General features: G+C 39.5%; 1 protein-coding gene across 1 annotated transcript in view; it reads left to right on the plus strand.

The window, feature by feature from the left end:
- The window catches only part of LOC140200969 (electrogenic sodium bicarbonate cotransporter 1-like), a 104,777-nt gene that overhangs the window by 53,869 nt on the left and 23,466 nt on the right, over positions 1–27,442 (plus strand). Inside the window, 4 exon segments of the mRNA XM_072264609.1 lie at positions 567–728; positions 17,221–17,399; positions 20,066–20,138; positions 20,244–20,312. Coding sequence (XP_072120710.1) covers positions 567–728; positions 17,221–17,399; positions 20,066–20,138; positions 20,244–20,312 — 483 coding nt within the window.

The following is a 27,442-nucleotide window of genomic DNA, read 5'->3' on the forward strand; positions in this document are numbered from 1 at the left end:
TGCACTTTGGGAGAATATGAATGTTCACAATCTGCATTTTAGTCATTTGCTTTATCGCACAAGGCACTGTGCAGACATAGGATAATGGATTATTGGAGTTTTATTGTACAAAGCCTTTTCCAAATTTAGAACATTAAAATATATTTGTTGCTCTGAAAACACAGATATTTCCAGGCAGATGAAAACTCTTATCTATCTCAATTATCTAAGAGCGATACAACTGACAGTGCACATTCTTATTTTCTCATACTTTGCTTACCCTCAGGTAAAAGGGTAGCATCATTTGCATAACATAGATTCACATAGTGCAATCTCCAAAATACAATGCAGCATTCTAAAACTTCTAATATTAACACTGTTCAAAATGTAATAACCTAATATTAAATTCTGCCATCACAAAATCCTTCAAATTGCCAAGTTTTGATTGCCTTATAATAACCAATGAACCGTTAGAGTTACAGAAAAAAACACAATTCTATTTGTTTCAGTTAACTTTTGGGATTAGCACATTTTAATGCCTTAATTTTTAGAACTACAGTGCAATAAATAGTGACCTTTTTTTAAAGCCAACAAATCCAAGTAGAGGGTGGTTTGTGTATCCATTTGGAGCAAATGAATGGTGGATATGCCTCGTTGCGATTGTGCCTGCTTTACTCGTCACAATACTTGTGTTTATGGATCAGCAGATTACTGCAGTCATCTTGAACCGTAAAGAACATAAGCTCAAGGTATGCCATCAATTTGTCTCTGTTTTTGATTGTTTGTTTAGCCACTGCATCAATTAAACCTTTGCAGGGTGATTCCTCTCAACTATCACCAGACAGTTCCAACATTATTTCAAAATATTTGGGTAGAATTGTTGTTTTTGTTAATGACTTAAAATGTCTGCAATTATGTTGTCCTGTAAATGAAATGCATTAAAATCATTTGAAGCAATGATTTGAATCAAATCATTTATGCATGCTCTTTTGGAGATGATCAATCTAAACCTAATCAAAGTCAGGTTTATTATCACTGGCATGTGTTGTGAAATTTGTTAACTTAGCAGCAGCAGTTCAATACAATTCATGATAATATAGAAAAAAAGAGTTAATAAATAAATAAGTAAACCAATTACAGTATGTATATATATGTATATTGAAATTATTAAAAATAGTGCAAAAACAGAAATAATGTATATTAAAAGAAGTGAGGTAGTGTTCATGGGTTCAATGTCCATTTAGGAATCGGATTGCAGAGGGGAAGAAGCTGTTTTTGAATTGCTGAGTGTGTGCCTTCAGGCTTCTGTACCTCCTTCCTGACAGTAACAATGAGAAGAGGGTATGTCCTGGGTGATGGGGGTCCTTAATAATGGACATCGCCTTTCTGAGGCACCGCTCCTTGAAGATGTCTTGGGTACTATAGATGTTGGTACCCAAGATGGAGCTGACTAACTTTACAACTTTCTGTAGCTTCTTTTGGTCCTGTGCAGTAGCACCTGCACCCCCCTGTACCAGACAGTGATGCAGCTTGTTAGAATACTCTCCACAGTACATACTTGAGGTTTTCAAGTGTTTTAATTGGCAAACCAAATCTCGTCAAACTCCTAATGAAATATAGCTGTTGTCTCATCTTTTTTATAGCTGCATCGATATGTTGGGACCAGGTTAGATCCTCAGAGATCTGGACACCCAGGAACTTAAATTGCGTGATCTCTCCACTTCTGATCCCTCTGTGAAAATTGGTTTGTGTTCCCCCTGTCTTACCCCTCCTGAAGTCCACAATCAGCTCTTTCATCTTACTGACATTGAGTAGAAAGTTGTTGCTGTGACACCACTCAACAGTTACAAAATATTCATTGGCTGCTAGAACAGATTGAGTAAATTGCACATAGAGGTTTCTGAGTTCTTGCTAGACATACACTATTTGCCATTGTAAATATTTAGCAAATGTTTCCTCAAAAGAAAACAATAGTCTGTGCTTTAATTACTCTCTCTCTCTCTCAACATCCATCTTCATTGTTAATGGTATTAAAGACCCTTTGTGATTGATTCACCAAACATTGGAAAGTAATTTTATTTAATTAATATTCTCATCAATTTATAAATCTCAATTTAATATCCACCTCCACTTTAATAGGAAAAGATGCAGTATTTTCTTTCTTTTATTATAACTATAGGTTTGAACTCCTAATGGCGTTTTTGCAAATCTATGTTGAAAGTTCTTTGATTTTAATGCATTTATTTATTAGGAAGCTCCAAACTGTGTTGTATTTTAACTGTAACAGAAATAGTGACTTGGAAAAATTCATCGCCATTAGTGTACTGCTATGTTCCACACCTTTACTTTTAAAATCTAAAATTCAATTAACATGTCCTTTCAGAAACATTATTTTTAAATGTATGTTTCCATGCCTTGTCTTTTTCCTTGGCATATTTTTTCTAATTTTAATGAATGATATTAAATTGCAAATATTACTACCCTGCTAAATTCCTAGTCTTCTTTAAACCTATTCCTGTATTTTGAATGATATTTCACTACATTTTGCCCAAAATTCATTCTAATCAGCTGTACACTTGAAGACTAATCAATTTTTTACCCTGGTGCTTTGTTTCATATTCAACCAGATTTTCACTCATTTGGTTTCATCTCAGAATGAAATTGTTGTTACAGGGCAGCAGTACATTGCAATGCATAATACTAAAAACTGTAAACTTCAGTAAGAAATATGTACCTTTTAAAAAAAGTTAAATTAAGTAAGTAGTTCAAAAACAGAAAAAAATGTAGCAAAGTCATGTTCATGGGTTCATGTCCATTCAGAAATAGGATGGCAGAGGGGAGGAAGCTATTCCTGAACCATTGAGTGTGTGCATTCTGATGGCAGCAATGAGAAGAGGGCATGTCCTGGGTGATGGGGGTCCTTATTGATGGACACCACCTTTTTGGGGCATTGTTCCTTAAAGATGTCCTGGATGCTGCTGAGGTTAGTGTCCATGATGGAGCGACGAATTTCACAACTTTCTGCAGCTTATTTCAATCCTGTGGCATGCCCCCTCATACCAGACGGTGACGCAGCCAGTAAGAATGCTCTCCATGGTACCTCTGTAGAAATTTGCGAGAGTCTTTGGTGACATACCAAATCTCCTCAAACTCCTAATGAAATATAGCCACTGTCGAGCCTTCTTTGTAACTGCATCGATAGATTGGGCCCAGGATAGATTGTCAGTGATATTGATACCTAGGAACCTGAAATTGCTCCCCCTTTCCTCTTCTGCTCCCTCGATGAGGACAGGTGTGTTATCCCTCGTCTTACCCTTTCTGAGGTCCGCAATCAATTCTCCGGTCTTACTGACATTGAGTGCAAGGTTGTTGTTACAGCATCACTCAGCTTGCTGGTATCTCACACTCCTGCACACCCGCTTGTCACCATCTGAGATTCTGCCAGTAACAGTTGTGTCATCAGCAAACTTCCACATGGGATTTGAGCAGTGCCTAGCCACACAGTTGTGGGTGTAGAGAGAGTAGAGCATTGGGCTAAGTACTCATCCTTGAGGCGCACCAGTGATGATTATCAGTGAGGCAGAGAAGTTCATTTCTGATCCACCCAGACTGTGGCCTTCCAGTGAGGAAATCGAGGATCCAGTTGCAGAGGGAGGCACAGAGCCCAGGGTTTGGAGCTTTTTGATCAGAGCTGTAGGAATGATTGTGTTAAATGCTCAGCTGTAGTCAATAAACCTGACCTAAGTATTAATGTTGTCTTGGTGATCCAAGGCTGTGTGAAGATCCAATGAGATCACGTCTGCTGTAGACCTACTGTGGCGATAGGCAAATTGCACTGGGTCCAGGTCCTTGCTTAGGCAGGGGTTGATTCTAGCTATAACCAACTTCTCTGTGCACTTCACCACCGTAGAAGTGAGTGCTGCTGAACGATAGTCATTAAGCAGCTCACCCTGCTCTTCGTAGGCATGGTGTGAATGTTGCCCTTCAGAAGCAGCCTGGAACTTCCAACTGTAGCAATGAGAGATTAAGAATGTCTTTGAACTCCCACCAGTTGGTTGGCACAGGTATTCAGACCCCTATCAAGTACACTGTCGGGGCCTGTCTGCTTGCAAGGGTTCACCCTCATGAAAGATGTTATGATGTTGGCCTCCATGGCAGAGATCAAAGGGTCATTGGATGCTGTAGGTATCTTCATAGCTGTAGTTTTATTCTCCCTTTCAAAGCGAACATAAAAGGTGTTGAGCTCATCTGGGAGTGAAGCATCTCTGCCATTCATAAGGTTAAGCTTTGCTTTGTAGGAGGTAATGGCCTGTAAATCTTGCTAGAGTTGGCATGCATCCAATTCCACCTCTGACCTTAATTGGAATTGTTCTTTTGCTCTTGAGACAGCCCTCTGTAAGGCATACCTCAATTTCTTGTATAGTCCTAGATCACCAGACTTGAATGCCACAAATCTAACGCTCAGCAGTCTACGAATCTCTTGGTTCATCCATGGGTTTTGATTCAGACATCTACAGAATGTTCTCGTAGGCCGATGCTCGTCCACATCGGCTTTGATGAAGCTGGTGTCCACTGTGGTGAATTTATTCAGACTCAAAGATGAATAGATGAATCCCTGAATACTGTCCAGTCCACTGACTCAAAAAGCCCTGTAAGTGCTCCTCCGCTTCCCTTGTCCATACTTTCTTGATCCTGTCTGTTGGTGCTTCGGCCTCTGCCTAGATGATCACACTTTCCAAAGTGTAGGTGTAGGATAGCATGGTAAGCATTTTTAATGATAGTATAACAGTGGTTCAGTGTGTTGGCTTCTCTGGCTCCATTAGTGATACGTTGGTGATAATTATTTAGGAACTTTTTCAAGCTGACCTAGTTAAAATCTCCCAAAATGATGGGAAAGGTATCAGGGTGCACGGTTTTATGCCTGTTGATTATGTCACTCATTTCGTCAAGAGCCTTTTTGACGTGGGCTTGAGGTGGAATGTACACATCTACCAAGGTGATGGCTGAAAACTCCTGTGGCAGATAAAATTGATGATCGCTAGATGTTCCAGATTGGATGAGCAGGACTGGGACAGAACCACCATGTTTGCGCACCACAAGGAGTTGATCATACAAAATACTCCACCCCCTCTGCCTTTGAAAGACTCAACAGTCCTATCTTGGTGATGAGTCGTGAAGCCAGTGAGCTGTATCGCTGTGACCAGAATTGCAGGGGGTAGCTAAGTCTCCGTGAAACAAAGAACAGAACAGACTCTGATATCCCTTTGTTACAACAGTTTTGCTCAGAGGTCTTCGACCAGCTGTATCGGTGATAGTGGAAGCTGGAGCCCTCTTCTCCTTAAACAAACTTTTAATCCAGCACATCATCCTCTCTTCCACTGTCTTAAAGGAAAACCATGCTTGTGTCTGGGGTCTGCCCTCCAAGATTCATCGACTTTGAGTAGCGATAGATTTTAGAACGATGTTGTTTACTGTATCGTCCATGGCTGTAGCTGTGGATTTTGGCTGTATTAGTCTTAAACAGGAATATTTGAAGATTTCCTTTGGAGCTGTCGCACGAGTCATCATCTTAATGGTGCCACTGGAAACAGTTCTTTAATTTAGTTCCTTAGGCTAAATAGATGGGACACCTAAAAAGCCTCTTGTATGATATACTATTGAACTTATTTTGGTTTTCAACATAAAATGCATTCTATTTATCCATTCTATCGTTTCATTAAAAAATAACATTACTCAAACCTATTAGTTGCTCCATAACTACCCTTGTTGATTTTACCATAAACTCTTCTGTTTAAAAATTAATATCACTTCCACCTTCATTTGCAAAAAAATTAGAAAAACATTGACCATATATTATGATGTTTTAACATGGGCAGAAGCAAAGAAATTCCTTGCTGCTTATCTAATACGCAGGATATTTTCATTCTCCACAATCAAACTTCTGAGTCAGAATTAGGTTGTTTAGCACCTTCTTATACAACGTGAAATTTGTTGTTTTGCAGCCGCAGTACAGGGCAAAGACATTAAATTACTAGGAACTTCAAAATAATTAAATAGTTCAAGTAAGGAATAATACAGTAGTGTCCGTGGACCATTCAGAAGTCTGACAGTGGAGTGTGGTCTTTAGGCTCTTGTACCTCCTGCTCAATGAGGAGAGAGCATGTCCAGGATAGTGGATGCTATTTTCTTGAGGCACTGCCTCTTAAAGAAGTCCTTGATGGTAGGATAGAACCGGATAAGTCTACAACCTCTGCAGCTTCTTGAGATCCTTTGCACCGTAGTCTCCGTACCAGGCTGTAACACAAACAGTCAGAATGCTCTTCCCCATACATCTACAGAAATTTACAGGAGTCTTTGCTTACTTACCAAATATCCTCAAACTCCCAATGAAGTAGAGTCACTAGAGTGCCTTCTTTGTGATTGCATCCATACATTAGGCCCAAGACAGATCCTCTGAAATACTAAAACCCAGAAACTTGAGGCTGCCCACCCTTTCCATCATTGGTCCCTCAGTAAGGAATGGTAAATGTTCTCCTCATTTCTCCTTCCAGAAGTCCACAATCGATTCCTTGGCCTTACTGACACTGAGTTTGAGGTTGTTGTTACAACACCACTCAACCAGCCAATCTATCTGACTCCTGTATGCCTCCCTCTCATCATCTGCAAATTTATAAATGGTGTTTAATTCTTTAGAAATTCTGTATTGTTTTATTTACTTCATTTACTATTTTATATCATCCATTTTTTCATTTCTTGTTTATTCAGTTCAAGTTTCTCCTTTAGTTGCTGAATATACTCTCTACAGTGCCTATAAAAAGTATTCACCCCGCCCCCCAAGGCATTCTCATGTTTCGTTATTTTATAATATTGAATCACAGTGGATCTAATTTGGCTTTTTTGACTCTGATCAACAGAAAAATACCTTTGTGTCAAAATGAATGCGCATCTCTAAAAAGTGATCTAAATTAACTACAAATATAAAACACAAAATAATTGATTGCATAAGTACACCCCCTTCAAGTCAGTATTTAGTAGATACACCTTTAGCAGCAATTGCAGCTTTGAGTCCCTAAGACCATAAGACATAGGAGCAAAATTAGGCCATTTCATCATGGCTGATCTCAGATCCCACTCAACCCCATGCACCTGCCTACTCACCGTATCCTTTGATGCCCTGACCGATCAGGAAACGATCAACTTCCGCCTTAGATATACCCATGGACTTGGCCTCCACTGCTGTCTGTGACGAGCATTCCACAGATTCTCCAACCTCTGGCTAAAAAGACTCCTCCTTACCTCTATTCTAAAAGTTCGTTCCTCAATTCTAGAACTCCTCTAGTTCTAGATACCCTCACCTTTGGAAACATCCTCTCCACATTCACCCTATCTAGTCCTTTCAGCATTCAATAGTTTCAATGAGTCTGTGTGGATAGGTCTCTACTGGCTTTGCACATCTGGATATTGCAATTTTTCCCCATTCTTCTTTACAAAGCTGTTCAAGTTTTGTCAGATTGCATGGGGATCGTGAGTGAACTGCCCTTTTCAAGTGCAGCCACAAATTCTCAATTGGATTGAGGTCTGAGCTCTGACTTGGCCACTGCAGGACATTGACTTTGTTGTTTGTAAGCCATTCCTGTGTAGCCTTGGCTTTATGCTTGGGATCATTGTATTGCTGAAAAAACAAATCTCCCAAGTTGCAGTTCTCGTTCAGACTGCAACAGGTTTTCCTCCAGGAGTTTCCTGTATTTTGCTGCATTCATTTTACCCTCTACCTTCACAAGCCTTCCAGGGCCTGGTGCAGTGAAGTATTCCCACAGCATAATGTAGCAACCACCATACTTCACGGTAGGGATGGTGTGTTTTTGATGATGTGCGGTGTTTGGCTAACGCCAGAAGTATTATTTAGTCTGATGGCCAAAAAGCTCAATTTTTGGTTTCACCTGACCATAGAGCCTTCTTCCAGCTGACTTCAGAGTCTCTCACATGCCTTCTGGCAAATTCTAGCCAAGATTTCATGAGAGATTTTTTCAACAGTGGCATTCTCTTTGCCACTGTTCCATAAAGCTGTAACTGGTGAAGCACCCAGGCAACAGTTGTTTTGTGCATGGTCTCTCCCATCTCAGCCTCTGAAGCTTGTGACTCCTCCAGAATTGTCATAGGTCTGCTGGTGGTGTCCCTTACTAGTCCCCTTCTTGCACAGTCACTCAATTTTTGAGGACTGCTTGCTCTAGGTAGATTTACAGTTATTTCATATACTTTCCATTTATTGATGATTGACTTAACTGTACTCCAAGGGATTTGGAAATGATTTGGAAATTTTCTTGTATCCGTCTCCTGACTTGTGCTTTTCAATAACCTTTTTCACGGAGTTGCTTGGAGTGTTCTTTTGTCTTCATGATGTAGTTTTTGCCAGGATACTGATTCATCAGCGGTTGGACCTTCCAGATACAGGTGTATTTTTACTACAATCAATTGAAAACCCTTGACTACACCACAGGTCTCTGAAAACAAATATCTATTTAACTAAATATGCGACTTCTAAAACAAATTGGCTGCACCAGTGATGATTTAGTGTGTCATATTCAACTGGGGGGGGGGGTTTGAATACTTACGCAATCAATTATTTTGTGTTTTATCTTTGCAATTAACTTAGATCACATTGTAGAGAATTGTTTTCGATTGACATGAAAAAGGCTTTTTCTGTTGATCAGAGTCAAAAAAGCCAAATTAAATCCACTGTGATTCAATGTTGTAGAACAATAAAACATGAAAACTTCCGGGGGAGGGTGGGTGAATACTTTTTATAGGCACTGAATATTCCTTGTGATAAATTTTAGTACAGTTAGTCCAAGCTTGCTCATAATCCTGAGACTTGTTTAATTTCAGCAACACACATCAAAGTTGCTGGTGAACGCAGCAGGCCAGGCAGCATCTCTAGAAAGAGGTACAGTCGACGTTTTGGGCCGAGACCCTTCGTCAGGACCCTGCTGCGTTCACCAGCAACTTTGATGTGTGTTGCTTGAATTTTCAGCATCTGCAGAATTCATCGTGTTTACTTATTTAATTTCATTGACTGAATTTTCGATCACACCTCCCAATACTCTTTTCCCTCTGGAATGCCTCAGGGCTAACCTTTAAATTACACTAACAATCACAATTACAATCATAAAGGATATTAGGACTGATTAGTGGTGGTAATCTCTCCCTACTGGTCTGAAGACAGCAATAACGTTAATATGTAAATGACATAAATGACAAGGCTGTGTGCTTAGACCTCTGCTCTACTCACTTTATACTTCTGACTGTGAGGTTAAGCACAGCCCCAATGCCAAATTAAGTTCGTTGATGACACTACTGCCATTGGCTCAATCAAAGATGCTGACAAATCAGTTCATAGGAGGGAGATTGAAAATCTGGCTGAATAGTGCAACAACAACCTCTCACTCAATGTCGACAAGACCAGGTATTTGATTGTTGACTTAAGGAGGAGGAAACCAGAGGTCCACGAGCCAGTGCTCATCAGAGAATCAGAGGTGAAGAGGGCCAGGAACTTTAGATTTCTCAGTGTTATCATTTCAGAGGATCTGACGTGGATCCAGGAAGTAGAAAGCACGACAGTACCTTTACTTTCTTAGAAGTCTGCAAAAAAATTGGTAAACTTTGACAAACTTCTATAGATATGTGGTGGAAGGTATACCTGGTATGGAAACATCAATACCCTAAAACTGGAGAAGCCTGCTAAAAGTAGTGGATACGGCCCAGATAATTACGAGTAAAGCCATCCCCACCATTGAGCACATCTACATGGGATGCTATCACAGGAAAACAACATCTATCATCAAGATTCCCCACCATCCAGGTCATGCTCTCTTTTCACTGCTGCTATCAGGAAGAAGGTATAGGAGCCTTTCGACCACATCACCAGTTTCAGAACTGTTATTACCCCACAGCCATCAGGCTTTTGAACCAGAGTGGATAACTTCACTCAATCCATCAATGAACTGTTCCCACAATCCATACATTCACTTCCAAGGACTCTCCAACTCATTTTCTCGATATTTATTTCTTATTTATTTATTGTTACTATTTTTCTTTTGTTTTGTACAGTTTGCACAGTCTTTGCAGATTGGCTGTTATCTGTCCTATTTTGTTTCTAGTATTTAATGTGAATGCCTGCAAGAAAATTAATCTCAGTGTTGTATATGGTGACACTTTGATAATAAACTTCGACTTTGGTGTTTTCTGCATCAGAAGAAATGAGCTGAATAGTTTTATGTTATGAATCTAACAAGAGGAATTTTGTGAATTGAAGTGTACTTGAGCTGGGTTGTGCTGTTGGTATTTGAAGATGAGTACTCTGATCTCGCATGTAATCTCATATGTGTAAGTTCAAGTTTATTGCCATTGACATATGGTATGATAGTCAACTTAATTCAGAGTCACAGAACCAAAGAGCACAAAAATGGGCCCTTCAACCCACCATGCCCCTACCTAGCTTTTTGCCCATCTACACGAATCCCATTTATCTACATGAGGACTGTTTCCTTCCATGCCTTGCCTATTTAATTGTCTGTCTAAATGCCTCTTAAATGTAATAATTCTATCTCATTCCATTAACTCTTCTGACAGTCAACCACACTGTAAAAAGATGAACTTTGAACATTTAACACTTTAAACCTATGCCTTTATGTTGTTGATATCCTTACCAATGGAAAAAGATTTTGCCTGGCTATGCCATTCATATTCTTGCATATTTAGATCATCCCTCAGCCTCCATTTCTCCAGAGAAAGTAAGCCCAACCTGTCTAACTTCCTTTCATAACTAAAGTTGTCCAGTCCAGGAAACTATTTGGGGTATCTCTTCTGCATTTGGATGGCTTGTTCCCAAATTGCTCTTCTGACAAAGTCAGGAAGATCTGACTTTTTACCTACTCTTCCCAATGCTTTTGTTTATCGGTTGCCTACCAGCTAACCAGTGTCAGGAGAAGTGCTCCCACGAAGGTCAGGATGAACACCATACAGCAACTACCAGAAATCTTTAAGTCTGTTCTGCTGAGTATTTTGGAATTTCTCCAGAGTAGTCCTTACAATTGCATCAACATATTAATGATCAGTTTTCCAACATTTCATATGATAGCATGACCTTTTCTGTTTATTAGACTTGTGCGTTGGAATCATGTCAGTATATACCTGTAGTTTTATTGTTACGCAGCTATGAACTGTCAAGTGTAGATGCCTCTGAGTATATGGAAATTGGCACGTGATCTTTGATGCATGTCTGCACAGCAGTTGGACATTGAAGGAGTGGCATCATATCAATTGCAGTACATCTCAGGCTTGACATGTAACAAACAGAAAGAGCTTTGCAAGCAAATGAAAGCAATCTGCACAATGGGAAGTCTGTATTCCGTAGGAAGCCATACGTTTGTTCTGCCTGGCAAGAACAAGTATCCAGTGCTCTCTTTTAGCAGACGATGTCAGAGAATCCAATGTAGTAATGCAGTTATTGCAGTATTTGATGGTGATGTCTCAAATATTTCCTGTTTTGATGTGAAAGTAAACCACAGTTCAAAAGTCAATTATCATGACATTTTCACAGCTACCGAAGTGCAGCCCTTGCCCTGCTGTACAACAATTTGGCCCATAATCTTGTGCTGATCTTCATGCCAATTTATTTTAGATATTCTCTCCTATTTATCATCCATACCCTTCCATTGCCTTTATATTCATGCGTCTATCTAAAAGCCTCTTAAGCTTCACTAAATAGCCTGATGCCACCACTACCCCTGGTAACCATTCCAGGCACTTGCACAAAAAAAAACATGCCCCTAATATCGCCTTTAAGCATTTCCTCTCCAATCTTAATATACCCTCAGGTGCTTGGCATTTCTATCCTGGGGAACAAATTCTGTTCCTCTGTAGACTGGGGTGTGCTCAAGGACTCAGGAGAACTGAACAAATACACCTGGGTTGTCATAGACTTCATAAAAACAGTCGTACATGAATGTGTCCCCACAAATTAATTCAGTGTCTTCCCTAACCAGAAGCCCTAGATAAATCATGAGATCTGCAATCTGCTGAGGGCAAGATCAGGGGCCTTCAGGTCTGGCGATCAAATTAAATACCAAGATCTCCAGAAAGCCATCTCACGTGTGAAGTGGCAATTTTGGACCAAACTTGAATTACTGAAGGATTTTGACAGCTGTGGCAAGACCTGAATGCTATTACCTCTTACAAAGTGAAACCAAGTGACATTGGTGACGAGTTTTCATGTCCAGATGAACTCAGTGCATTTTATGCTCGCTTTGTCCATCAAAATATGGAGGAACCTTCACAAATTACCACAGCCTCTGATGACCCTGTGGTTTCTGTCTCTGAGGCCGACGTGAGAGCATCCTTCAGGAGGGTGAACCCGTGGAAAGCATCCAGCACAGTCGGATAACTGGCTGAGTACTGAAGACTTGTTCAATTTAACTGGCTGGAGTGCTCACTGATACCTTTGACCTCTCTCTTTGGCAGTCAGAGTTATACCAGTGCCCAAAATGAACATGGTAACCTGCCTTAATGACTATCATCCAGTAGCGCTTATATCACAATGATGACAGATTGGTGATGAAACATCAACTCCTGCCTGAGAAATGACTAGGATCCACTCCAATTAGTCTACCATCACAACAGGTCAATAGCAGATGCCATTTCAATGGTTCTTCACTCAAACATGGAACATCTGATAGCAAAGATGCATGCATCAGGATGCTTTTCAATGACTACAGCTCAGCATACAATACCATCATTCCCTCAAAACTAATCAATAAGCTTCAAGTCCTGGGCCTCAATACCTCTTAGAGCAACTGTATCCTTGATTTCCTCACTTGCAGAACACAGTCAGTTCAGATTGGCAACAATTCTTCTCCACAATCTCCATCAGCACAGGTGCACCACAGGGCCCCGTGCTTAGCCCCCTGCTCTACTCACTTTTTACTTATGACTGTGAGGCTAAGCACAGCTCCGATACCATATTTAAGTTTGCCGATGTCACCACTGTCATTGGCCAAGAGAAAAGGTGGTGATTAATCAGCATATAGGAGGGAGATTGAAAATCTGGCTGAGTGGTGCCACAACAACAACCTCTCAGTTAACGTCAGCAAGACCAAGGAGATAATTATTGACTTCAGCATGAAGAAACCAAAGGTCCATGAGCCAGTCCTCATCAAGGGATGAGGTGGAGAGGGTCAGCAACTTTAATTTCTTCGGGGTTATCATTTCAGAGGATCTGTCCTGGGTCCCTCATGCAAATGCCATTATTAAGAAAGCACAGCAGTGTCACTACTTTCTTAGAGGTTTGTGAAGATTTGTCATGTCATCCAAAACTCTTACAAACTTCTATAGACGTGTAGTGGAGAATATAGTCATAGTCATAGTCATATTTTATTGATCCCAGGGGAAATTGGTTTTCATTACAGTTGTACCATAAATAATAAATAGTAATAAAACCATAAATAGTTAAATAGTATTATGTGAATTATGCCAGTAAATTATGAAATAAGTGCAGGACCAGCCTATTGGCTCAGGGTGTCTGACCCTCCAAGGGAGGAGTTGTAAAGTTTGATGGCCACCGGCAGGAATGACTTCCTATGATGCTCTGTGTTGCATCTTGGTGGAATGAGTCTCTGGCTGAATGTACTCCTGTGCTACCCAGTACATTATGTAGTGGATGGGAGACATTGTCCAAGATGGCATGCAACTTACACAGCATCCTCTTTTCAGACACCACCGTGAGAGAGTCCAGTTCCATCCCCACAACATCACTGGCCTTATGAATGAGTTTGTCGATTCTGTTGGTGTCTGCTATCCTCAGCCTGCTGCCTCAGCACACAACAGCAAATGTGATAGCACTGGCCACCACAGACTCGTAGAACATCCTCAGCATCGTCCAGCAGATGTTAAAGGACCTCAGTCTCCCCAGGAAATAGAGACGGCTCTGACCCTTCTTGTAGACAGCCTCAGTGTTCTTTGACCAGTCCAGTTTATTGTCAATTCGTATCCCCAGGTATTTGTAATCCTCCACCATGTCCACACTGACCCCCTGGATGGAAACAGGGGTCACCGGTACCTTAGCTCTCCTCAGGTCTACCACCAGCTCCTTAGTCTTTTTCACATTTCACATATATTTCACAATATATGGACTGGTTGCATCATGGCCTGGTATGGAAGTACGAATGGAAAAGCCTTCAAAAAGTAGTGGATACAGCCCAGTCAATCTATCCTTCTCAGAACTTAAAAAAACCTTCTTACCAGGTCTCCTCTCAGTCTTCCACAATAAACTTCTTCTGCACCACAATCTCAACATCCTTCCTATACTGAGGCGACCAGAACTGCACACACTACTCCAAATACATTCTAACAAAAGTTTTATATAGTTGCAGCATGATTTCTTTGCTCTTAAACACAACACCCTAACCAATGAAGCAAACATTGCACATGCCCTCATTACCATCTTATCCACTTGCATAGCCTTTTTCAGTGAACTACAGATCTGGACCCCAAGATCCCTCTCAACCTTAATGCTATTAAGGGGCCTACCATCAACTGCATTCTTTCTCCTCACCTTTGATCTGCCAAAGACCAATAGCTCACACTTGGAAGAGCTAAACTTCATCTGCCACTTCTCTGCCCATATCTGTAACCGATCTATATGCAGCTGTATTCTCTAATAGTCCTTTACACTGTCTGAAATTCCTCCATTTTTGTTGCTATTTGCAAACTTGCTAATTCCATGATACAAAATAAATGATATATTTTCATCCAAATCATTGATATATATCACAAACAACAGAGATCCCAACACCAATTGTTGTGAACACCATTACTCCTGGACCTCCAGCCAGAATAATGATGATCTACCTCTATTCTCTGTGTAAGATTGATGCATTATATTTGACATGGTATGTGGTGATAACCCAAGTGCAGAAAGGGAGATGCTAAAGTGGGTTAAAAAGTTCACTGAACTTTAATAAGAATTGTGCAGAACAAAAAGTTTATAATAAAGCTGGCCAACAGGGCCATTAATTAAACTCTCAAACTAAAAGCTAAGGCCAAAACTGTGACTTGGAAGTGGTAACTTAATAATAAATTAATTGCACTCCTTTTCCCTGTCAATCTAAACTGTAGTCTTCTTTCCTGGAACGAGGACTAGGGTAAGCAGGGAACATTGTGGTCACTGTGTTTTGGGTCATGCCCCCACAAGACTGAAATGAAGGATAGGGGTTAAACACAATCACAAAGAAACCCTACTTGATTGGAACGTGCATGTTCAATCCCTCTCAGCTGTCCAACTGCGACGGCACCCAGACCCCGTGACCGAGTCCGTGGTTGTGACAGTACTTCAGAATGTCCTTAGTGAAGTTGTTTTAGTTCCTCATTGAGGACTAGGTAAAAGGACTCTTTCTGAACACCCTGGATTTACATGGCCTCCAGCTGAATGAGTTTGACCACCCTCCAAGTCTTCCAGCAATGTGACCCTTTGCTCCTGTTCCCAGCCATGCTGTAGTCAAAGGGGAATGACTACAAATACGGTACATTCATGTCTTGGAGGAACTGATTAGTTCATACATTTTGAAACCATGACTAATCTTTTATCAAACCAAAATAGAAAATACTGGAAGTACTTAGTGGGCCAGGCGGCATATATGAGTGTAAAGTTTCATAATTTTCTGTGCAAATTTAAAAGAACTTAAAGTTTGCATTAAATCCTATGCACATAATTCTGTGATTCTTTGATAAATACTCTTATAATTATAACATTTTCAAATGCTACCTAACCTGTGGCAGTTGATAATCTCTTTAAGCAGTGATGGCTGACCCCTTCAGTTGCCCAGCTGGCGGGGTTCAAAGGAAAGCTTCGTGCTGTTCAGAGGCTGTTGGTTAGAGTAGTACTTTCCAAATCAGCAGTACTAGAAACAAATCAGTATTGCATACTGATTGAAGTCATGATGTGGTTACCCTTCACACCACCAATGCATGTTGGCTCTCTTCAGTATAATATCTGGAGTGGGATGCAACAAATGTCCCAATGCATGTTGGATTCAAGAGGAACTAAACCAGCACTGATTGCACAGAGAAGAACAGGCATTACAGATATTCATTGTGAGCCTGGATGTTTGTGCATCCTTTTTCTCACTTTTGATGTTCATGCTTTTTTCTTCTTACACCTGATGATTGATCCTTAAAATCCTCAAATTCTTCAGTTTCACCATATCCTTGGTGTGTATACACACCTATCCCTCCTCTTTTAAATCCCTTCTATTTCAGTAGGTTTTGGTTGTCACCTTGAATTTCTCTTTGTCATGACATCATTTCATCTGATTATCTCCAATTAAATATATTAAATATGTTATTGATCAACATTCCTTGCCATTTGGGAAAAACCTGGAGGTCACTGTGCTTGATGTTTTGTTTTCAGTATCTGATACTGCAAAAGTGTGAATATCTGATGAAAATGTTTTCAAGGCTGGGTATTACATCAGAAGTAACTAAACATCTTACTAATGTCAACTGCCTGGGTATGCATATGAAAACATATCACTTGGAAGAGGAACAAGCAAAAAAATACAATATTTTACCATAGCATAGTGGCAAAGCATTTTATAAAACAAGGGCAAGCACAGCAAAAAGAAGGAAGGTGGATCAAATAAATAATAAATATTTTTTGCATTATGTGTTCCTTTCACTATCTACAGTAAAAATTATTATGCTAGCATTTACAATATGTCCGCTATTTAATTTAACATTAATATGGATCACATTTTAATTATTCTTTGGTAAACTGGTAAGAGAACAAAGCAACTGTATGTTTCAGTACAGAAAGACAACTTAATGGATGTACCTTATAAGGTTAGCAAATAGACCTTTCTGATAGGAATTTCATACCATGAAACTCACATCATTTGATATTTATTTCTATTGAATGGATAAAGGTTGACCAAAGCTGTTTATCATGGAACAGGAATAGAGCTACTCTCATGATAAGCTAACTGAAAATCCAAAAGAATTGCTGTGAGGGAAACAATTTTATTTTATATTATTACAAATAGAATCACTGTCCTACTCCAGCAAAAGATTTTACCTTATGTTTTGAAAATATGGAAGTGAAGATAAACACTCTGGTAATATAATTTGGACAGATTTAATTCATAGCATTTCTTTGTTTCCCCAATTCAAACTGTGACAATTACCCCACAGAAAGGTGCTGGCTTTCACCTAGACCTGTTCTGGATAGCTCTTCTTTTGATTCCTACTTCATTCATGGCTCTGCCCTGGTACGTGTCTGCAACTGTAATATCCCTTGCGCACATAGACAGCTTGAAAATGGAGACTGAAAAATCTGCCCCTGGTATAGAACCCACATTTATGGGAGTGAGGTATGTTGAGCAATATTCTGAGGATTTAATATAGAATTATGGAAACAGTACATAGATAATTACACTTGTCTTCAGATAAATGCATGTACTTGTATGATAGGAATTGTTTTCTTTTTGTGTTATGAACTGATTACATTCATGTTCAGCACATTTCTGAACTGTAAGTTATATCTAGAATTGATGGACTGGCTAGAACTGTTTCACTTAAGCATTTTTTGTCAGCTGGTTGATGTCCTGATTTAGATGTGCTTGTGCCGCAGATTCAACGATGAATACCTTTTTTAAAAAACAAAAATGTTCATTAATAAATATATAGAATCTGCATTCTGTTTCCCAGTGGCTTTTGAAGACTGAAGTACTTTGTCTTTGAACAAACAAGTAAAGGTTAAGACAAAGGTTAAATTAATTTACTAGTATATAAGTTATACAGAAATTTCAATATCTATAAACTAAAATAATTTGTATAAATAATTGCAGAAACAAGAAAACATATGAAGGCAAATAAAATCACACAATACTGAAAGACATGAGATATAATCAGTTTTCAGAAAGGTGTTTTCTTGCATTATTTGACAAATAATGTACAGTATTTTCGGGTTGACAGTCAGGTTTGTTTCTCTCAGTGATTTTCCATAACTGAAGGCAGGATTAGTAATAGCTGTGAGATTTTCCAAATTAAAATAATTTGATAATATTCACTGTATTAGCTCACATGTGAAGAATGCTCTACTGGATAAGGTCTGAGGGCAGTTCTATTCTCTGCGGAATTGTAACAAAGCACAGCCGACACATGAGAAAACAAAGGAAGATAAAATATAGATACAACATAAAACATTGATAATTTGTATTTATACACCACTTTCAATGTGGCAAAATATTCCAAAACATTTCCCAAGATTGTTATTAAAGAAAATTTGATTGTATAAAACACTGCCTATCAAAATACACGGCACAATACAAGTTTGGACATAGGCAGCAGCGTTTTTGTAATGGCCTAATGACGACAGATGTGAAAGTGCTGGGGATTGTTTTCTTGGTGAGAAAAACATTAATAATATCGGCAGTCATGGAGCCTGGAAAGGAAGTTGTGTGATCAGAATTGTAGTGGGAATGGGGTCAAGGAAGCAGGATCCAGATTGCAGATACTTAGGCTTGAAGAGGAGGGAGGTAGGAGAGAATTTGCAGGTGTAGAACTTGAACTGGCAGGAACCTTAGGTGCTTGACCTGCTGGGCAAATGCCAAGGGACCTTACCAAATGGTCTCAATCTTCGTAGCAAAGTCTGTGCACTCTTTGTACTTTGTTAAAAATGAGGATGGAGGGATAAAGAATTAAGAATGTTTTGCAATAAGCAAAATATACAAAAGATTTCTTTGAATTCCTGGATGATCATTTTGTAAGATAGCTGCAGGAAACACAATTTTATGCTGTGTGGTGATGAACAACTAAAGCAGCTGTGTGCATATCCATTCACTTATGCATAACTTGTATTTAACAGAGCAGGGACGAGAGTTTTTATCAGCTGGAGATGCTGGGGGGGCAATAATAATTGTTTTCATGGAAAGGGGGCATCAAAGGTGGAGGAAAGCATATTGAGCAAGTTAATAGTTGCAGAAAGGTCACGACGAATGGAGACTTAGGCAATTATCTTGTGGCTTAAGCAGGTCAAGTATTCTTTTCAGCAGGTTATTTAATCAAATTGGCTTATTATCCTCTCTGAAAAGGTTTCATGAGCTCTGGAACCAGTCATGGTCTTCAGCATAGCCCGGAATCATACAGAGAGCACGACATTGGTTATGCTGGCTGAGGGCCTTGGCATGGAAGTGGTAATCAGGAGAGGCGAGGGACGAAGAGCCAGATTTCTCCTGCTTCCATATTCTGCTCATTCTTCCTCATTGTTGCTGGCAATTCAATCGATCCCCTTGAAAACTAATGCACTCTCTGCTTTTTGCTTGAGAATGCTGAATGCTGTAATCAGTCAGCAAGTACTTGAGCACAGGGCCTGAAAAAGATGTTCTTTCCCTGGATCTTTTAAGTAATGATCCAAAGGTAGTTTTAAGCAGATAACCTCAACTTCTATAGTGCACTCTGAATAACGCAGTGTGCAGTACATGCCATTGTTCAAAGAGAATTGTAGACAGCCATTTTTTTCACTCAACAACATGTGTTGTATAATCCAGTTTTTCAGGGCTAATGTATTTTAAATATCATTAACTTTTTGCTTTATAATTGCACTGCAGTTTTTATCCATATGAGTCTATTCCCAGTAGGGATTAGTTTTTAGTTCCAAGTGCTCCTGCCACGTTTTGTCACCCTGCAACCTTATCCTTCAATCTCTTTGAATTATGGAGTATAAATGTGTATAAATGTCTTTCTCCAGCAGACTTCATCAGGATCATCATGACTCCAGTATTTCTACTATTTTTTAATGTTTCTTAATTGTACATATGATTTTTTTTGTGCTCTATCACTGAGCAGCAGTGAAAAATCTGATTGGCCTGTCAGAGTTCTCTTTGGGAACTAGCTGACTTGATCAGCATTTCTGATCTGGCTATTGTTCACAATTGCACTGAATAAAAAAATTCCAAGAGTAAGAATATAATTGTTCCTATTTGTTGTTAAAATTAAACTTATTCTCTAAGTCTTTGCTACTTGATATGTTTTTCAGGGAACAGAGAGTGAGTGGGCTGGTTATTTTTATTCTCATTGGTTTATCGCTCTTCCTGGCTCCAATTCTTAAGGTAGCATTAATACACAAGCACTGATACTTTAACAGCAAATTTAAATTAATTAGTGGTGCTAGAGCCTGAAAAATAATTGATAACTGAATTTGTGTTGTTCCTCAGTATGTGCCCATGCCAGTGCTGTATGGAATCTTTATGTATATGGGTGTATCTGCTCTCAGCAGCGTTCAGGTAAGGTCATTTGCCTCTAGTTCCTAAACATTATTAGCTGTTAACTTAAAGGAGCTATGAAATTAAACTTTCCATTATGAAGATCCACTGCAATGAACTTGAAAACTTTCAAAGATCAGTGTTTATGGTGCTCTTCTTTTGGATTTAGTAACCACTACTCTGAAATGACAACTGAGGCATCTATTCAACTTCACTTTTGTTACTTCCAGTAAAATGGCGGCCCGATCAGTCACAGCAGCTTTTGCGGGGTCAACAAAAGATGCTCCTGTTGAATTTAGATGTATTTTTAAGCATCACAATGAGCCTGCTATACATTAAGAACTTAAACTACGAGTCTGTGGTGGCCAGTGCGATCACGTTTGCTGTTGTGTGCTGGGGCAGCAGGCTGAGGGTAGCAGACACCAACAGAATCAACAAACTCATTCGTAAGGCCAGTGATGTTGTGGGTATGGAACTGGACTCTCTCACGGTGGTGTCTGAAAAGAGGATGCTGTCCAAGTTGCATGCCATCTTGGACAATGTCTCCCATCCGCTACATAATGTACTGGGTGGGCACAGGAGTACATTCAGCCAGAGACTCATTCCACCGAGATGCAACACAGAGTGTCATAGGAAGTCATTCCTGCCTGTGGCCATCAAACTTTACAACTCCTCCCTTGAAGGGTCAGACACCCTGAGCCAATAGGCTGGTCCTGGACTTATTTCCTGGCATAATTTACATATTACTATTTAACTATTTATGGTTTTATTACTATTTATTTACGGTGCAACTGTAACGAAAACCAATTTCCCCCGGGATCAATAAAGTATGACTATGACTAAAGTACTGCAGGTCTGCCCTGTCAGCGAGTTGCTCGTTGGCGGAGAAATTGAAGGAGGAGTGCAGCGCGCTGCTGCCTGCATCAAGGGAGGCATACAGTTTAATAGCAAGTGACTGTCATGGTCACTTTTCTTGTGATCGTACGACCCTTTTTGGACATTGTTAATGTGGTATGCTGGAAGTTCGGTTCACTGTTTTATTGGTGAAGAGCAGGTGCAAATTACCAAGGCCTCAATCCATTATAACTTATTACCCCCAACCCTATGAACCATTATCTTATTTCAAAAGGCATTTGATAAGCTACCATTTTTATTTAGATATTTGATGAGATTATCATTTTGATAATGCCTTCTGAAATAAGATAGTGTTTCATAGGGTTGGGGGAAATAACTTATGGACAGGGGGCCATGCTAATTTACACATGCCTTCTGGAAATCCAATGACACCATGTCAACTGGTTCTCCTTTCACGGCCCCTTGTGCAGGGACCAGATTAGAGCAGGAATAAATAGGAGTAAGAAATGTCTTCACACAGAGTCCTGGAGAGTTGATGAGTGAGGAAGAGGAGTTGCAGAGATATAGGACTTGATCATAGATCCAGTGTAATCAGGGGTTGAGATTGGTGGTGAGGGACTGATTGTACCATGGTGGTGAGGATGTCAAATAAAATGAGTTGTGTAATAGAATTTACCAAAGATGGTACTCCTCAGAACAAAATAAACTGAATTTTCTGGGATGCAAAGGGAATTATTTCATTTGATGATTATCTGATGATGCAGAAGGGTGATTCCTGACCATAAGTACCCTCCCAGATTTCCTGAGTGGCAACATTTGAGTCTGAGCTAGTTGCAAATGTTTCACTTCAGGAGAAACAAGTAACATTTTAGTGAAACATACATTATTTTATGGATGCAAAAGATTCTGCAAATGGTAGAAATCCAGAGCAACACACATAAAATGCTGAAGGAACTCAGTAAGTCAGGTAGCATCTGAGGCCCTCGGTTGACTGGGGTTGATTGTGGATATTGCATCCTAGCTGTCTACATGATACACAAGCCAGAGAGGTACAATATGAAGAACAAGCTGCTACCCATGCAGCAGACTCCCCCTCTCCATGCATCTGATGAATCCAAAGGAAAGGCAGGAACTGATAGAGTGTGGCACCTGTGGTGTCTCAGGACTTGCCAATCAGCATTGAACTCAATGTAGGACTGCATTAGGAACTCCAGCTCTGGATTTTTCCCTCGGGGTTTACTCCCAAAGCCTTCCCCATTGGGTGTAGCCTCAAGGTAGTGGAGTTTCGAGATCAGAGTTTTCCTTCTCCTAGATGAGCTGTCAATCATGGCTGATGAGGCCCATCTGCCTGAAGTGACTGGTTTCAAGGTGCCAGTAAAATTTTAAGGCACCAGGGGTGGCAGGTAAGGACAAGAGAAACTCTAACCCTGTCAAAGCGGTGGGAAGATGGGGTGAGGGCAGATTTCTGGGAAATGGGGGAGATGCAGATGAAGGGAGCATCAATGATGGATGAAGGAAAACCTGCTCTTTGAAGGAGGAGGATATCTCTGATGTCCTGGAAAGGAAAGCCTCATCCTGGGGACAGATGTGGTGAAGATAGAGGAATGGAGATAAGGGAATAGGATTTTTACAGGAGACAGGTTGGGAAGAGGTTTAGTCAAGATAGCTGTGGGAGTTGGTAGGTTTATGAAAGATATCTGTAAACAGATCAAGAAAGGGGAGGGAGGTGTCAGAAATGGATCAAGTGAATTTAAGGAAGGGGTGGAAATTGGAAGTTGGAAATTGACGAGCTCAGCATGGGTGCATGAAGCAACACCAATGCTGTTGTCAATGAAGTGCAGAATGCATCAATGAAGAGCATTACCATGGAAGATGTGGAACATGGACTGTTCCACATAGCCCAACAAAAAGACAGGTATAGCTGGGGCCATTTTGGATGCCCATGGCTATACCTTGACTTTGGAGAAAAAGGGAGGGGCCAAAAGAGAAATTGTTAAGTGACCCTTGTCCTTCCCCAAAGAATATTTCTGATTTCAGCAATGTTTTTGCTGTTTCTGATATTCTACTAGTCTTTAATTCAGTCTTTATACCACCCTCCTGTCTTTCTATTCTCTTTAATGTTGTCTCATTGCTTCAACTTACATTACTTTCTCTACTATTTAAATAAAATACTGTATCTTTAATAGCATTATGCTTTCTTTCACTTATATTGTACACCCACTTCTTACAAAAATGTGTAATGCAATAATGTGAGTGGATTAAAACTAATGAATATACAATAAGAACATAAGAAACAGGAGAAGGAGTAGGCCTTCTACCTGATCTAGCTGTGGACACAGCTCCACCCATCTACATTTCCCCCTGCTATGTAAAAATGCAGTATATCTAACTGTGTCTTAGATGAGGTAGCCTCTACTGCTTCCATGGGCAGAGAATTCCCCATTTTCACTACTCTCTGGGAAAAGATCCCTTTGGCACTCTCCTCATCTCCATCCTAAATCTATTTCCCTGAATCTAAAGACTATATCCCCTAGTTCTAGTCTCACTGTGGAAAAAACATTTCTGTCTCTATCTTATCTATCCCATTGATAAGTCAGTATGTTTCTATAAGATCCTCTCTCATTCTTCTGAATTCCAGCGAGTATAGTCCTAGGCAACTCAATCTCTTCTCATAAGCTAATCCTATCATCTCCAGAATCAAACTGGTGAATCTCCTCTGCACCACCTCCAAAGCCAGTATATCTTTCTTCAGGTAAGGAGACCAGAATTGAATGCAATACTCCAGGTGTGGCCACACCAGTATCCTGTACAGTTGGAGCATAACTTCCCTGTTCTTAAATTCAATCCCTTTACAATGGAGGCCAACATTCCATTTTCCTTTCCTGATAATCTGTTGCACCTGTATATCAACTTTTTGTGGTTCATGCACCCATTCTCCAAAAGTCCCTCTGCACAACAGCATGCTGAAATCTTTCATCATTTAAATAATGATCCGATCTTTTATTTTTCCTTCCAAAGTGGATGACCTTGCACTTAGCAGTGTGGTAGGTCATCTGCCAGACCCTTGCCCACTTACTTAGCCTCTCCACATCCTCTGTGCAATTTGCTTTTCCACTCTATTAGCAAACTTAGACCTGCTACACCTGGTCCGCTCTTCCAAAACATTCATGTATATCATGAACAGTTGCTGGCCGAACACAGACCCCTGTGGCACTCTGTTCATCACTTATCATTAACCTGAAAAACACTCATTTATCCCAACTCTCTGCCTTCTATTAGTTAACCAATCCTCTATCGATATTACTTCCAACTCAATGCCTCCCTATGGATAAATCTTTTATGTGGCACCTTATACAAAGCTGTATTACAATACTGACGTACAAATTATATATTTGGTCCATCACTCCATCCAATCATTTGCCAAAATAAAAGATAAGAGAAAATAAATTAAGGTTTTGTGTCTGCAAATAGCCTCAGAAATCATCCTTCCAATTTAAAAAAGATTGGATTTCAAATGCAGCACCCTGGAGATATCTAACTTTGCATTATGGAGGTTGCCTGAAGCAAGAGCGGACAGTATTTCAGGCTACAGTGTCATGAAACGAAGGCCTACTGTTTCCCAGTTGTGGAGGAAGCTGCAAAGAATTGCTCTTCCTCAACAAATCATAATCAACTATTAAGAAGAAAGGAAACAATAATTCAACTTTCAGGATTTTTACAAGAAAGGTGGATGAAGCAGTTGCACAAATGACGTTTATCGTCTCTCTTCTATCCTTATTTTTGCCTTGGTCAATTTATTTTGTGTGTCTTGTGTCCCTCTGTCTAGATTTTATATTTTTGCTGTTGATAATTCATTGCTACTTTGCAAAATAGATGTCAAGTGGGGCGACACAGGGATGCAGCTGCCTGACAGCTGTAGTGACCTGGGATCAATCCTGACTCCTGGTGCTGTCTGTCTGGAGTTTACACATTCTCTCTGATGCCACCTGGCTTTCCTCTGGGTGCTACAGCTTCTTCTTGTATTTCAAAGGCACGTGGGCTGATAGTCAACTGGTCAGGTAAATTCCCTTGTGTTTGGGTGGGTGGTAGAATTTGGGGGAAGTTCAAAGGTCATTTTGTCATCAAAGTATGCATGTACAACACAACTCTGATATTCTTCTTCTCCAGAAAATTGATGGAATTGTTAGAAGAATAAAATGGGATATGTGTAAAATTAGTGTAAATGATTGATGGGACAAATTTCCAATTTCCATGACTCAGACTGTTGCACTTTTATGTTAATCATATCATAACAGCCACATTTTCTTGGCCCTAGGGTTAATAAAAACAAAAAGTGCTATCATTACCCAAAATGTCAGGCAAAATGTGTGGAAACAGAATCAAAATTAAAATTTCAAATTTTACTAAGAGTTGGTTGTTTAAAATAGTACAAAACATTCAATAGGTGATTCATTATTAAATTAAGGAATGGTTAGAGGGTGAAGAACGGGATAATAAAATAAGATTCAGTGTTCTAAGTTTCAAATCTTGTATGTATGAGAGATAGTGTGGGCGGAGTCAAATGGTGACATCCCGTAACAGGAGAATCCCTGTCAACGATTCTCCATTCCCTCCTTTCCTGTCAGAAACATTGGCAAGCACATGGTTAATTTTACAACATACTATTTCCACCAGGAACTTAGCTCATAAATGGGGTGGTTTTTTTTGTTACTCTTAACTATATTTCTGGCTATGAGAAGAGACAATAAAACTTTAACAATTCATAAACACGAGATTTTTAAAAACACATTTTCTTTAAAGCTATTTGAGAAAACATTCCATTATGTTTAAGTAGGGTCAGGGTCTGTGTGGGGGTTGGTGTGTGTGTCTGTGAGAGAGATTATTATCTCTAGTTTATTTTCCCGAGTTTGAACTCCAAATTATTACTGTTATTGCATAAATATGACACTGGCAAGATTTTTCTGGACGAAATACTACTAACAAGAGGCTACTCCCATTGCTCCAGATGATGATTACTATTATTTTGTCTGCATATTATTTTAGACTCTGGTTGCTGTTTTAATTCAGCCCAGGAACAGTGAAGAGACTGAAGGCCAATTATCAATTTTCTGAAAGAGAAAATAATTACTTCTAATCAGGTTTTAAGTTTTTGTGACTTGATCCTTCAAACCACGAAGTAACTGCTGCTATATTTGCAGATTTTCAATTGATTCGGAAAGCTTGCTGATAATTCTATTCATGAAGGTTGAGTAATTCATTCCTTTCTTAATGGAACTGCAAAAATAAAAGGAGCAATTTTAATTGAGCCAGTGAGCAATTTAAATCACTCCAGGAACTCATTTTAGATTTTCAAGAAAATTTGTGCGACTTTTTGACTGGTGTGGTGGATCTTGCAGTGTCGTGCCTGTACTGACAGCTTCTGGTATCTATTTCCATAATGCTTGAGCCAACTTGTTATGTGCTTTCTACCTGAATTTAGTAAATAATATATTCACAGAAAACTGCAAGCCCTTGCTTTTTCCAAACACCTCATCCTTCAACTTCTCATTCTTATAAAACTATCACTGCTTAAAACATTTTAGCAGTGTCAGCTGACAGGCATTGAATTTTAACTGGTAACACTGAATTTTTTCCCCAGTGATTGTAATATTATGACCTGTATTATTATTTCAAATCCACCTTAAAGCCAAAGAAAAAACACTTATAGTTAATAGTATGTTTATTTATATGGGCTGACAATGCACATGAGGTGATATTCCTGGTTTGATGCTAAGTTATCCATCTTTTTGCTTCTCAAATGGAAGGAATTATGGGGGTACTTTTACTTGCTTACAGTCACATAATGTTTTTTTTATGTTGAATGACAAGCATCATGATTAATTAATGCTTATTTGGGTAATACAGATCAACTCCCCTCTACATTAACTAGTTATATCCTGGGCATCTAAATTTTTCCAAGAAGTGAGTTCTAGAAGATAGTTATTAGATATGTTTATTCAGTCACATATATATGGCCAGAGTGAGAAAGAGCATATCACCATAACCAAGACTAGCTGTATAATTCTGGAAGTATTTAAATTTCCTAGTGGAGACATTGACAAGTTACTAAGTCCAAAGTTCGGGATTGCTGGGCCGCAGTGTCTGTCTCATCTGTGTTTGTTTATAGACAAGCTGAAGTTTCCTTTTGATGATTTAAATTACCTAGATGACAATAAGCTTGCTATAAACAGTCAGAACACATTATCTGAAGATGCATTGAGACTTCTGATCTTCCGAACATAGAAAAGTTTTCCATT

This window comes from Mobula birostris, chromosome 7 (genome assembly GCF_030028105.1).
Source record: "Mobula birostris isolate sMobBir1 chromosome 7, sMobBir1.hap1, whole genome shotgun sequence".
NCBI lineage: Eukaryota > Metazoa > Chordata > Chondrichthyes > Myliobatiformes > Myliobatidae > Mobula > Mobula birostris.